This window comes from Engraulis encrasicolus, chromosome 21 (assembly GCF_034702125.1).
Source record: "Engraulis encrasicolus isolate BLACKSEA-1 chromosome 21, IST_EnEncr_1.0, whole genome shotgun sequence".
NCBI lineage: Eukaryota > Metazoa > Chordata > Actinopteri > Clupeiformes > Engraulidae > Engraulis > Engraulis encrasicolus.
The window spans coordinates 45143600-45156099 of record NC_085877.1 but is presented as its reverse complement, the minus strand read 5'-3'; the positions used below and the strand labels follow the sequence as shown (position 1 = coordinate 45156099).

Here is a 12500-nt window from a genome sequence, read left to right as displayed (position 1 = left end):
TGTATGTGTGCTCCACCGTATTTGTATGTGTGTGTCTGTGTCTCTGTATCTCTGTGTCCGTATGTGTGTGTGTGTGTGTCTCTGTGTATCTGTGTCTCTGTGTCCGTATGTGTGTGTGTATGTGTTTCTCCCCCACCCCAGGCATGACCGTGAGTGCGATGAAGGACGGCTCGGGCATGCTGGTGCGCAGCATCATCCACGGAGCCTCCATCAGCCGGGACGGGAGGCTAGGGGTGGGGGACCTCATCCTGGCCATCAACGGGGAAGCCACCACCCACCTCACCAACGCAGCGGCACGCGCCATGCTGCGGAGACACTCACTCATCGGGCCAGAGATGGGGTAAGATGGGGGATCTGGGTGCCCGGATGGCAGAGATAAAGGCTAAATGTGCCCATGGCTGATAGTTTTCAGGGTTCAGGGACAAAGGAGAAGTTTCCAAGTCTACCAACCTCACAGAGATGGGATAAGAGTGGGGCCTCTGGGTTGGATAAAGGCCCATGGATGGGACAAGGTGGAACGATGGAAGGGGTTGGGGGGTAGTTTCTTGAATGCCATGGGAGGTGGGGTATTTATGTTGGGGTTCAGTCCCTTGTTGGGCCACGCAGTGGGTTGGAGAGTGGAGAAAGAGGAGGAAAGGTTTGGGACGCAGTGGGTTGGAAAGAGGAGGAATGGTTTGGGACGCAGTGGGTTGGAGAGTGGACAAAGAGAAGGGTTTGGGACGCAGTGGGTTGGAGAGTGGAGAAAGAGAAGGGTTTGGGGCGCAGTGGGTTGCAGGGTAGAGAAAGGGGAGGAAGGGTTTGGGACGCAGTGGGTTGGAGAGTGGAGAAAGAGGAGGAAGGGTTTGGGACGCAGTGGTTTGGAGAGTAGAGAAAGGGAAGGGTTTGGGACGCAGTGGGTTGCAGGGTAGAGAAAGGGGAGGAAGGGTTTGGGACGCAGTGGGTTGGAGAGTGGAGAAAGAGAAAGGCTTGAGACGCAGTGGGTTGGACAGTGGAGAAAGAGAAGGGTTTGGGACGCAGTGGGTTGGAGAGGGGAGAAAGAGAAGGGTTTGGGACGCAGTGGGTTGGAGAGTGGAGAAAGAGAAGGAAGGGTTTGGGACGCAGTGGGTTGGAGAGTGGAGAAAGGGAAGGGCTAGGGAGTATTTTCTGTTATTCTGCCCCATTCTTATCAAATTACGCATGTGCAAGGTGATGGGCAAAGAAAAAAACCTAATGAGGATGCTGGGCTGGAGAATTAGACGGGGGCGGTGCTTGCATGCAACAAGCCAATCTTTTGACCAATCACATAATTTTCTAATTGCTTCTTGTTCATTTTGTGCGTTATTGCGATGCAAATGCACTCTTTGGGACCTCTTGTGTGATCTGTGTGTGTTTGGAATGTATATTTAAAAAAATGTCTCTTTGCATTGCATTGTGTTCTCTCGTCATGTAGAAAACGCATCTCTTGACTTGTGAATCACTTTTCAACATAACTCGTGTTGTTGATGTTGTGTAACTAATGAATGTGTTCATATTGACAGTTCAATGATGTCCGTAGACCCAACAGAATTTACCGTCTGTCTGGACAAATCACATGTAGTTAGTTCAGATCCATTCCGAAATACTCTACATACCACACATGCATGAAATCAACTTCACCAACGTCATCAACATCATGTATAGAGTCGATTACGGGTGTGGTGTGAATTTGTGACAGCCATTCATGTCGATGACAGCTGAAGCATATCTATAGACTATGACGATTAGCAATTTGATAGAATATGGCAAAACTGTATCAAGGTATTGGCCAATTTACAAACACAGAATATTGATCTATTTTATGTACTCACATTCCTATTTAGTAGTTGTACGAACTTCCTATTTAGTAGTCATGGTAGAAACGACAAGTTATTGGTCAAGAGTAAGAAAAGTATGATGCAGTTAATTTGTCATAAAATGAGCTACTTCGGTTAGTAAATGTCATCATGTTAGAGCTAGGAAATGTTCCTGATCAGTTGTCAGCCAATCACAAACTAGAGGACAATTTATAAGGAGTGTCTTCACTTTGCTTGTGTAAAAACTTGAGAAAGGCCATACGGGCCGAAACGTTGTTTTCTTAATAAATTGCAGCACGATGGACAAGCGTGTGCGGTATCTTCTTCTAAAAAACTGATCTACCCGTTACCTGCACCTCGAAACCTCTGGTGTGCGTTGGTTTCCTCCTTCAAAAGATTATTACTGTATGTACCACCATACGTATACTAGAGAGGCTAAATGACGCTCACCTCTGTATGTAAGCGTGCGCTAGCATGAAGAGCGCGGTTGGCTAAAGTGCTCTTCACGTTCTAGATCTACAGTGGCGGCCGAGGAAGAGTCGTGTCCCCTTTATGTGTGAGTACCGCTAACCCCACTAGGTGGCGTGTGTGTCTCGCTTGCCATCACGCATCACCCACCTTGATTCGCTTCAACAACTTCCTGATTCCTGATTCTTCTTCTTCTCGCTCTAACTGTCTGTGTGTGTGTGTGTCTGTGTGTGTGTGTCTCTGCATCTCGCTGTGTGTTTTGTTTCTAACTGTGTCGATTTGCATAACCAAACCGGATGTGATTTGTGACGTGTCGGTGTCGTCTGTGTGTTTGCTGATATTCGCCGATTGATCTACTTACTACATTGAGTTTTATCCAGATTCGTTTCTACCAAGGTCTCATCCGTGAATATGAAGTATACTTTAAAGGGACACTGTGTGAGATTTTTAGTTGTTTATTTCCAGAATTCATGCTGCCCATTCACTAATGTTACCTTTTTCATGAATACTTACCACCACCATCAAATCTAAGCATTCATTATGACTGGAAAAATTGCACTTTTCAAAGTGTGTTGCTAACTATGTTCATAAAATATATAATTTGATTTTTAAATGTATTTTATCGGCTCATATGATTTAAGTAGATATGTAGCCTTGACATTTCAAATATGGTCTTGATTAATGTGTTACTTCATATTCACACAGTTTTAGTCATTATTTTGACAGGATTGGGCGTGTTCTCCATTGACTTGCATTGACTGAAGGTGCCTACACTACCTACGGAAGTTGGGAAGCTCCATGAGCCATTTCCTAGTGCTGTCGCAAATTGTTGTGTCACCTCCAGTGTTATTTTCTACCTCTATGAGAGGGGTATGGACAGGATTTAAAACTGTAAACACGACTGATTAATTTTTCGCTATCGCATCTTGTCAGAATTCTGCCATTTTTGACTTTTGGCCACTCAGGGCTCCACTGGCAGGTGGGGGCCCTAGGCTGCAGCCATATCTAGCCTGTGGTGGGGGCCCTCGCTGGTGGGGCCCTAGGCTGCAGCCATATCTAGCCTGTGGTGGGGGCCCTCGCTGGTGGGGCCCTAGGCTGCAGCCATATCTAGCCTGTGGCCCCCCCTGGCAGGTGGGGGCCCCAATGCTGCAGCCATATCGAGCCTGTGGGCCCCCCTGGCAGGTGGGGGGCCTAGGCTGCAGCCATATCTAGCCTGTGGGCCCCCCTGGCAGGTGGGGGGCCTAGGCTGCAGCCATATCTAGCCTGTGGGCCCCCCTGGCAGGTGGGGCCCTAGGCTGCAGCCATATCTAGCCTGTGTGCCCCCTGGGCAGGTGGGGACCCTAGGCTGCAGCCATATCTAGCCTGTAGGGGTCCTCTGTCAGGTGGGGCCCTAGGCTGCAGCCATATCTAGCCTGTGCATTAATCCGGCCCTGTCTACACCCCCATTTGGGTATTCTTAGCTGCTGCTTGGATATTCGGTCTGTCTTGTATTAAATGTTCTCGACAGCACTCTGTGTGTGTGCGACCTTGGACAATAGGACTGTGGAATCGATTCAGGCTCTGGGTTTGCCCTTTAAGATTGAATTATCACCCACTTGGATCTGTTTTCCTAATAGGTGATAATTTCGGGACAGCAGCTGGCCGGTCGGTCGGTTAGGGTGACAAAGTGGCGTGACCTTAGCGAGGTCGGCTGTAGGAATCCACGTAGAATGGCTGCTATAGTGCCCTGAGAGTGATACATTACATTACATTGCATTGCATTTGACAGACGCTTTTTAACCAAAGTGGCTTACAATCGGGGACACACTACTTGACAGTTAATTCAAGACTAAAATATTTTTTTTATTTACCAGTCTGTAGCTGAAATGGGACCTACGTAACCGAAGACATTTTTGCCTTTTCCAAAAGCCGCTTTCAATATGTGGGTGAATTCAATATGTGGATGAATTCAATGTGTGGGTGAAATGCAGAGTACACCGACACAACAAGGATATGGTTAGTTTCATATCATAAAATTAAATTAAAATAAATTAAAACAAATAAATGCGAACCATGTTTGTTTAACACAGGGCCAAGATCATCTGGATAATTCTCATATCCGCGTGGTCCTTAGTCCACACCTTCCTAATCTTCGTTAACACTTAACTGGACGCCGGTGTCATAAGCATGTCATTACAGTGTCACAATAGTGTCATGACACTAGTGTCATGAGATAAGTCATAAACATTATGTCCATGTCATAAACATTTTATGACTGTTGGTCTTAAGTGACATTCGGTTATGGCAGAGTTGTCTTATGACACATGCATAACTGTGCCACGATGACACTATTATGACACTGTAATGACATGCTTATGACACCGGCGTCAAGTAGAGTGCTCCTTATTCCACACCTTCCTAATCTTCTACTCATGGTCACCTTTCACTCATGTCCTCCTGCATGCATCTAACAACACTTGACTCTGCCCTCCTAACTTTCACGCAGAACCACCCATGGTCCCGCTAGCCTGGAGCACCATTCTGCCATCCACATTTACTCACACATTTGTTGTTGTTTTTTTAAAAAAAAACTCTTTGATTTGATTGGGTTTGATACATTGGTTTACTCTCCTACAATGTGTGTGTGTGTGTGTGTGTGTGTGTGTGTGTGTGTGTGTGTGTGTGTGTGTGTGTGTGTGTGTGTGTGTGTGTGTGTGTGTGTGTGTGTGTGTGTGTGTGTGTGTGGTGGGCGTGTGTTTGTGGTGTGTTCGTGCGTGCGCGTGCCTCATGAATCCACCTGTTTTCTTTGTAGTCCAATGGATGCTATGGTGGGTTTTAAAACTGATTGACTTGTTCTTATTTATTACTTCAGAATGTTTATTCTGTTTTGTTTATTTAAATCCACTTTATTTATTCACTTTAACATGCTATTGTATTGATGTATCTATTTTTTTGTTCTATATTTGTTTACTTCTTGGCTTATGTATTTATGTGCCTTCTTGTTTCTGTATGTATCATGTTGTTGTTATCATTTGTTTATGCTTCCATTAGATTTGTCACCCTCAAGTTTGCCCTGAAAGTGGATTAGACTCCCTTTAACCCTTTAACACACAGCGTTGTTAATTTGCTGTTACCAGAATGGCAACGACCAAGTCGTGGTACATTACGTAGCCTCTTACTGCAGCACGGGTCGCCGGCGACCCTATTCACTTGCTGAAAATGCTTAGCTACATCATAACAACATTGGTATGACATTATTACAGAGAGCCATAGTGCTGCGCTAAGGGGTTTTAAGTCCCTGTGTGATGCCATAGTTGTAGTGTAGTACTGTGGTAGTTAGCTTTTCAATGACTATTACTGCGCTCTACTGATGGAAAGCTGTGCATTATGGGGCTACATAGAGAGTGAAACAGAGAGAGAGAGAGAAAAAGAGTCAGAGAGAAAAAGAGAAAAAAAGAGTGGTAGAGATAAGGACGTTAAAGAGATACTCTAATATATTCTTAAATTAAAAAAAACTCCAGGCTGCAACAAGTTTGGCCTCACGGCGGATTTGAGTCCCTTTAAACAGAGAGTGTGAGAGAGAGAGAGAGAGAGAGAGAGAGAGAGAGAGAGTAGAGAGAGAGAAAGAGAGAAAGAGAGAAAAGAGAAAGAAAGATTGATAGTGTTGAGGAAGTTAGAGAAATACTCTCAATATATTCTCAAATAAACCTCCAACCTGCAAGTCATACGGCAACAAGTTTGGCCTCAAGGTGGATCTGTGTCCCTATAACCAGAGAGAGAGAGAGAGAGAGAGAGAGAGAGAGAGAGAGAGAATGAGAGACCTAGAGAAAATGAGAAGTGTCAGTGTCTATCTAGTCTACAGTAAACAAATTAATTTTAGTAAACTCTTTTAGCTCAGGAGGGAGTGTGTGTGTATGTGTGTGTGTGTGTGTGTGTGTGTGTGTGTGTGTGTGTGTGTGTGTGTGTCTGTGTGTCTGTGTGTCTGTGTCTGTGTCTGTGTCTGTGTGTGTGTCTAATTTTAGTTAACTCTTTCAGCTCAGGAGGGAGTAAATATGTGTAGACGTGTCTGTCTCCAGGGCCGGAATTAGATGATCTGGGGCCCCTAGGCTACACAGCGCTTTGGGGCCCCCCGGAAAGCAAATTTAGCAACAAATTTGCATAGAGAGTGTCATGTAATTACAAGCCAGGAATTAAAAACAACATGTCTACTAACTCTACTCAACAGACAGATTAATTTATCAATATTACGTCTTGTCAATTCTGCAATTTTTCACTTTTGACCAATCAGGGGCCCCCTGGCAGGTGGGGGGCCCTAGGCTGCAGCCATATCTAGCCTGTGCATTAATCCGGCCCTGTCTGTCTCTACCCTATTATGCCTCTCAGGATCATCACTGCATTTGTTTTGGTTATTGTTGTTATTATTATTATTTTTGAAGTGTTGCTGAAAAGAAATTAATTGCCAGACTCACCTTGGGCATTGATGGGCAGAATATATTTTATTTAGGCAGGGAATTGCTTTTGCAGCAAGTGTGTGTGGGTGGGTGGGTGGATGTGTGTTTGTGTGTGTGTGTGTGTGTGTGTGTGTGTGTGTGTGTGTGTGTGTGTGTGTGTGTGTGTGTGTGTGTGTGTGTGTGTGTGTGTGTGTGTGTGTGTGTGCACGCGTGCGTGTGTTCGTGCGTGCGTGCGTGCGTGCATGTTTGTTTTTGTATGCTAGTGAGTGCGCGAGAGTGTGCTTGTGCCTATTCATGCATTCGTGTGTGCGTGCATACCTGTGTGTGTGTGTGTGTGCGTGCGTCTGTGCGCGTGTGTGTAGTGGAAAAAACACAAACAAAAACACTGAAGTTAGTTGGTGGAGGAGAGCGCAGGTGCCCAAGGTAACATGCTAGGAATAACTAAGGCTAAACTAATCACAGCCAGAGTGTGGAGTGGGGGATCTCAAAAGCCCTTCTGCACAGCCCAGAGAGACGATGCCAGATCTGCACTACTGCACTAGACAAAGTGCAGTAACTAAATCTGCCCTTACAAAGGCAAAGTGCAGTAACTAGGGCTGTGCAATATATTTTATTTGTATCGCGATATCCATATTCATCATATATCGTGATATCAATATCAAAATTCATATATCATGATATTTTGTCATTTGTCATTTGCAACGCTACGGTGCAGTATGGCAGCCAAGGGATTAAGCAAAACACAGGGGTGGTACATCAGAACTAGCTCTATGTCGAGAAAAATAGACGCCTCTCGAGTCTCGCGCTCTCCTCAAGTCTACATTCACGCAGACTTACTAGACATTATGCTACTCGAAAGCACTAGAAACTAGAAAGCCATTATGCGTGCTACTCCACTAGGATAATAGTGGCGGGGGTTGGGAATTTCGTACAGTATATATCGCTTAAAATATTGTGATATCAATATTTGCAGAAAATATCGTGATATTGATTTTTTCCAATATCGAGCAGCCCTAGCAGTAACTAAATCTGCCCTTGCAAAGGCAAAGTGCAGTAACTTAGTGTGCCCTACCAAGTGCTGTAACAACGCCAACATTGACACTGAGAAAATGGCCTTCCAACCAGGTCATAAATTAACCTTTGTCATCGCCAGACGAAATGGCTGGTATGTTAATTGTGAAAAGAAATCCCGCACACTGTCCGTTCCACCAACAAACTTTAATACAACGTTTCGGTCATCCGACCTTCTTCAGGAGACCTGAAGAAGGTCGGATGACCGAAACGTTGTATTAAAGTTTGTTGGTGGAACGGACAGTGTGCGGGATTTCTTTTCACTTCATTGACAACCCGGCTGGGATAACATCCTACGCACCTGCCCAACTACAGAGGTGTGCAAAAGCGTCTATTGAACTGGTATGTTAATCGTACCACAGCCCTTATAGAACAGCCTTGCCACTCGCTATTAAGCCCCATTGAGATTTCGGGTGGAAAGCGCCGCTTATCAACTAATCGTTAGTCGATCGATAAGACTATCAACTAATGATTAATGAATTATGCGATAATTTGCATCCCTAGCAGTGACACTTGTAATGGTCGGAGCATTAACAAATGATGATCTCTCACGGGATTGTGTGTGTGTGTGTGTGTGTGTGTGTGTGTGTGTGTGTGTGTGTGTGTGTGTGTGTGTGTGTGTGTGTGTGTGTGTGTGTGTGTGTGTGTGTGTAGGGGGATGTATGTGTTGTTTCCGGTTGTAATTCTTTGTTCTGTGTGGTGTGTGTGGGTGATGTGTATCTGTGTGTGTGTGTGCGCGTGTGTGTGTGTGTGTGTGTGTGTGTGTGTGTGTGTGTGTGTGTGTGTGTGTGTGTGTGTGTGTGTGTGTGTGTGTGTGTGTGTGTGTGTGTGTGCGCGTGTGTGTGTGTGTGTGTGTGTGTGTGTGTGTCTGTCTGTCTGCCTGTGTGTGTTGGTGTGTGTGTGTGCGCGCACACGTGCATGTGTGTATTTGTCTGCCTCTGTGCGTGTGTGTGTGTGTGTGTGTGTGTGTGTGTGTGCGTGTGTGTGTGTGTGTGTGCTCCAGTTTCACCTATGTCCCAGCGGAGTACCTTGAGGAGTACAAGGCCAGTCTTCTGCAGAGAGATGAAGCACACACACACCCTGCCCAGACATCAGACCCAGCAGCCCCACGGTAAACACACACACACACACACACACACACACACACACACACACACACACACACACACACACACACACACACACACACACACACACACACACACACCCTGCCCAGACATCAGACCCAGCAGCCCCACGGTAAACACACACACACACACACACACACACACACACACACACACACACACACACACACACACACACACACACACACACACACACACACACACACACACACACACATACACATGCATGCATACACAGGCCCATACTGTCTTTCTCCCTTTTTCAAACTCTCTCTCATACGCATGCACACACACACACACACACACCCCGCACACACACACACATACACACATGCATGCATACACAGGCCCATACTGTCGTTCTTTCTCCCTCTTTCACTCTCTCTCTCTCTCTCGCTCTGTCATACGCATGCACACACGCACACACACACACACACATCACACATCCCAGCAGTACCTGGTTCTGTGGGCGGACTGCAAGCTGCTCCTCCATTGTTTGCAGTGTCCCCTCTGGTGTTGGGGATTATCTACTGTTTACCATGACCAGAACTAGTGCCTCTCAAGTCACACACACACACACACACACACACACACACACACACACACACACACACACACACACACACACACACACACACACACACACACACACACACACACACACACACACACAGGGGCGCATACACACACAGGGGCGCACGCACACACACACACACACACACACACACACACACACACACACACACACACACACACACACACACACACACGCACACACACACACAGGCACGCACGCACACACAGGTGTACACACACACACACGGGTACAAGCACACACACACAGGTGCACGCACACACAGGCGCGCGCATGCACACACAGGTGCACGCACGCATGCACACACACACACACACACACAGACACACACACACACACACACACACGCAGAGGCACACGGACACACACAAGCACACACCAACACGCACAGATTCACATTCTCTCAAGTGTGATGAGTGCTCATCTGTGTGCATCAGACAATCCCAGTAGAGGTACCTGTACACACACACACACACACACACACACACACACACACATACACACACACACACACGCACACACACACACACACACACACACACACACACACACACACACACACGCACACACACACACACACACACACACACACACACACACACACACACACACACACACACACTAAAACAATGTACATGGTAAGTCCTAAGGGATACATATTAGTGCAATTGCTCTGTGCCTCACAGCTCCTTTGTGACTATGGCTCTTCAGTGTGAGTCCCATTCGTATGTGGTGTTGTCAGCAAGACACACACGCACACGCACACAGATACGCGCGCGTACACACACACTTACAAACATACACGTCTCTCGAGTGTGGTGAGGGCTTAGCCATGTGCATCAGAGCATCTCAGGAGAGGTACCGGTACACACACACACACACACACACACACACACACACACACACACACTTACAATTCAGCATGGAAATGCATTATTAGCACTGATTATTCATTCACTGCTTTTGCTCCATTCTTTCATTTGTTTGTTTCTGCAATGCTCTTTTGTGTCAGATCTTTGACTTCTCAAGTCAAGTCAGTCTGCTTTATTTTCAATTTCTTTACATGCACTGGTCATACAAAGAATTTGAAATTACCTTTCTTACTTTCCCATGCAGACATACGTAGACATAGACTTTAGGTGTGGACATACACAATTAGACATAGACAATTAGACATAGACAATAAGCATACAGTACACCCAGAGTACCTATACAATACCCATACAGACCTATACATACCCATACACCAGTTGCGTTTTTGGGGGGTGTGATGTTGGTAAGCACAAATTCTGTAACCAAGCCAAACTAGTGGGGTCTCCCCCAGATGAGATTTTAAAAATAAAAACGCTCTTAAATTGTGAATTTTGACCTCTTCAGACAGCTCCCTAGGCTACTAAGTCATTCTACCACGTTGCATTTCGCATCCTTCATTCCACGACTTGAAAATACAATCAAAATGTTCGTGTTGCATCTTACAGCAACAATTCACATCAATGCATTGGAGAGAAAAACACATCACCACAGGCATCATTCCAGAAAGGGTGTGTTCTTATTCTGCTAGGTAGAACTAATAGAAATGAAGTCAAGAGTGGCCACGAGCATACCGTTGCGACCAAGGTACACTGTACACGAGAGCTGCCAAAAACTTGCGTAGGCCTGCCGTTAACTTGAAAACAGGCTACGGGAAAGACAGACACCAGCCCTTCTGAACAATTATGAACCCATCCATGGGTGAGCGAGTCAACCCGTTCCTAAGCCGCAAGCTTCATCAACAACCACCGCAGAAATCCCAACCTTTCACTTAATCCACACGTTTTCAAAATCATTGTCCACGTTCCCGTTTGTAAGCCACATGATATCATAGCTAACCAATAATTTGTAACTTTATTTGTTAAACTTCTAGATAGTTAGTGTGGCAATGTTAACATTAGAATGAAATAGTAGGCTATGGTGACAAGAAGACAAACCTACATTCATTTTGAGTCAAATCCGCCATTCTGGAATCACGTACGCCACTGTGTTATGACCAGTAGCCATAGCAACGTTATTTGGCCATAGAAAAGACCGCGGATCTAATGCTAAAGTTAGCACAATATGGCTAGCTACTTTAGCCTTATAGATACTCAAGTTCTGCACTGATTGTGTTGAAAAAAACACATGAGATTGTATGAGCATTCATAAGTGAAGAATTTTCGATAGTTATATCGATGTAGTTTTACCGTATTATGTAGAAATCCTGTACACATTCCTAATGCATTCCAATGTAATTTGTCCGTTATTCATTCCACAATGGCGGCCGCAGCCGAAAATCACGGGGCAGAGTGTTGCGTTGTATTGAGTGTCGCTTCTTGTTAGCTCCACCTTCTTTGATTGCAATGTATAAAGGCTTGTGGTTCCTGTTTGACCTCAGAGTTGGTTGAGATGAGACTGTGAAGTCCTGTTTTAACTGCTCTCCAGCCGTTATTAACCCCTTAAGAAGCGGCTTTATAAATGTATTGCTACCATTATGGTAATGACCGAGTCATGGTGCATTACTAAAGGGCCTGTGCTGTGTCTATTGTAGTGCTATGGTAGTTACATTTCAATGACTATTACAGTGTGCCACTGGAGGTACGGCGCGCATTAAGGGGCTACAATATGCAGTGCTCACACCTGAATTGTCTGTTGCCGACATACATTTTTTCATCCCCACTTTTGGGCTGCCTAAATGATGGATTTACAGTAGGCAGCTCTCCAGACCTTATCTTATCTGCAGCCGTGGCCTAGTGGTTAGAGAGTCGGCCTTTCCATCTGATTTGCAGGTTCGAATCCCCCCCCTACCTCTCCCGACATCTCCATGGCGGAAGTACCCTTGAACAACGCACCTAACCCCACATTGCTCCAGGGACTGTAACCAATACCCTGATAAATAATAACTGTAAGTTGCTTTGAATAAATGAAAGCGTCAGCTAAGTGCAATGTAATGTAAAGTAAAGTAATGCAGTGATGCATTTGCGTC

General features: G+C 45.6%; 1 protein-coding gene across 1 annotated transcript in view; it reads left to right on the top strand.

The window, feature by feature from the left end:
* LOC134437441 (multiple PDZ domain protein) overlaps window positions 1–12500 on the top strand; it is a 285829-nt gene that overhangs the window by 155510 nt on the left and 117819 nt on the right. The window contains exons 24-26 of the mRNA XM_063186930.1: window positions 142–340; window positions 2326–2367; window positions 8784–8891. Of these exons, the coding sequence (XP_063043000.1) occupies window positions 142–340; window positions 2326–2367; window positions 8784–8891 (349 nt within the window). The remainder of the gene's footprint in view (window positions 1–141; window positions 341–2325; window positions 2368–8783; window positions 8892–12500) is intronic.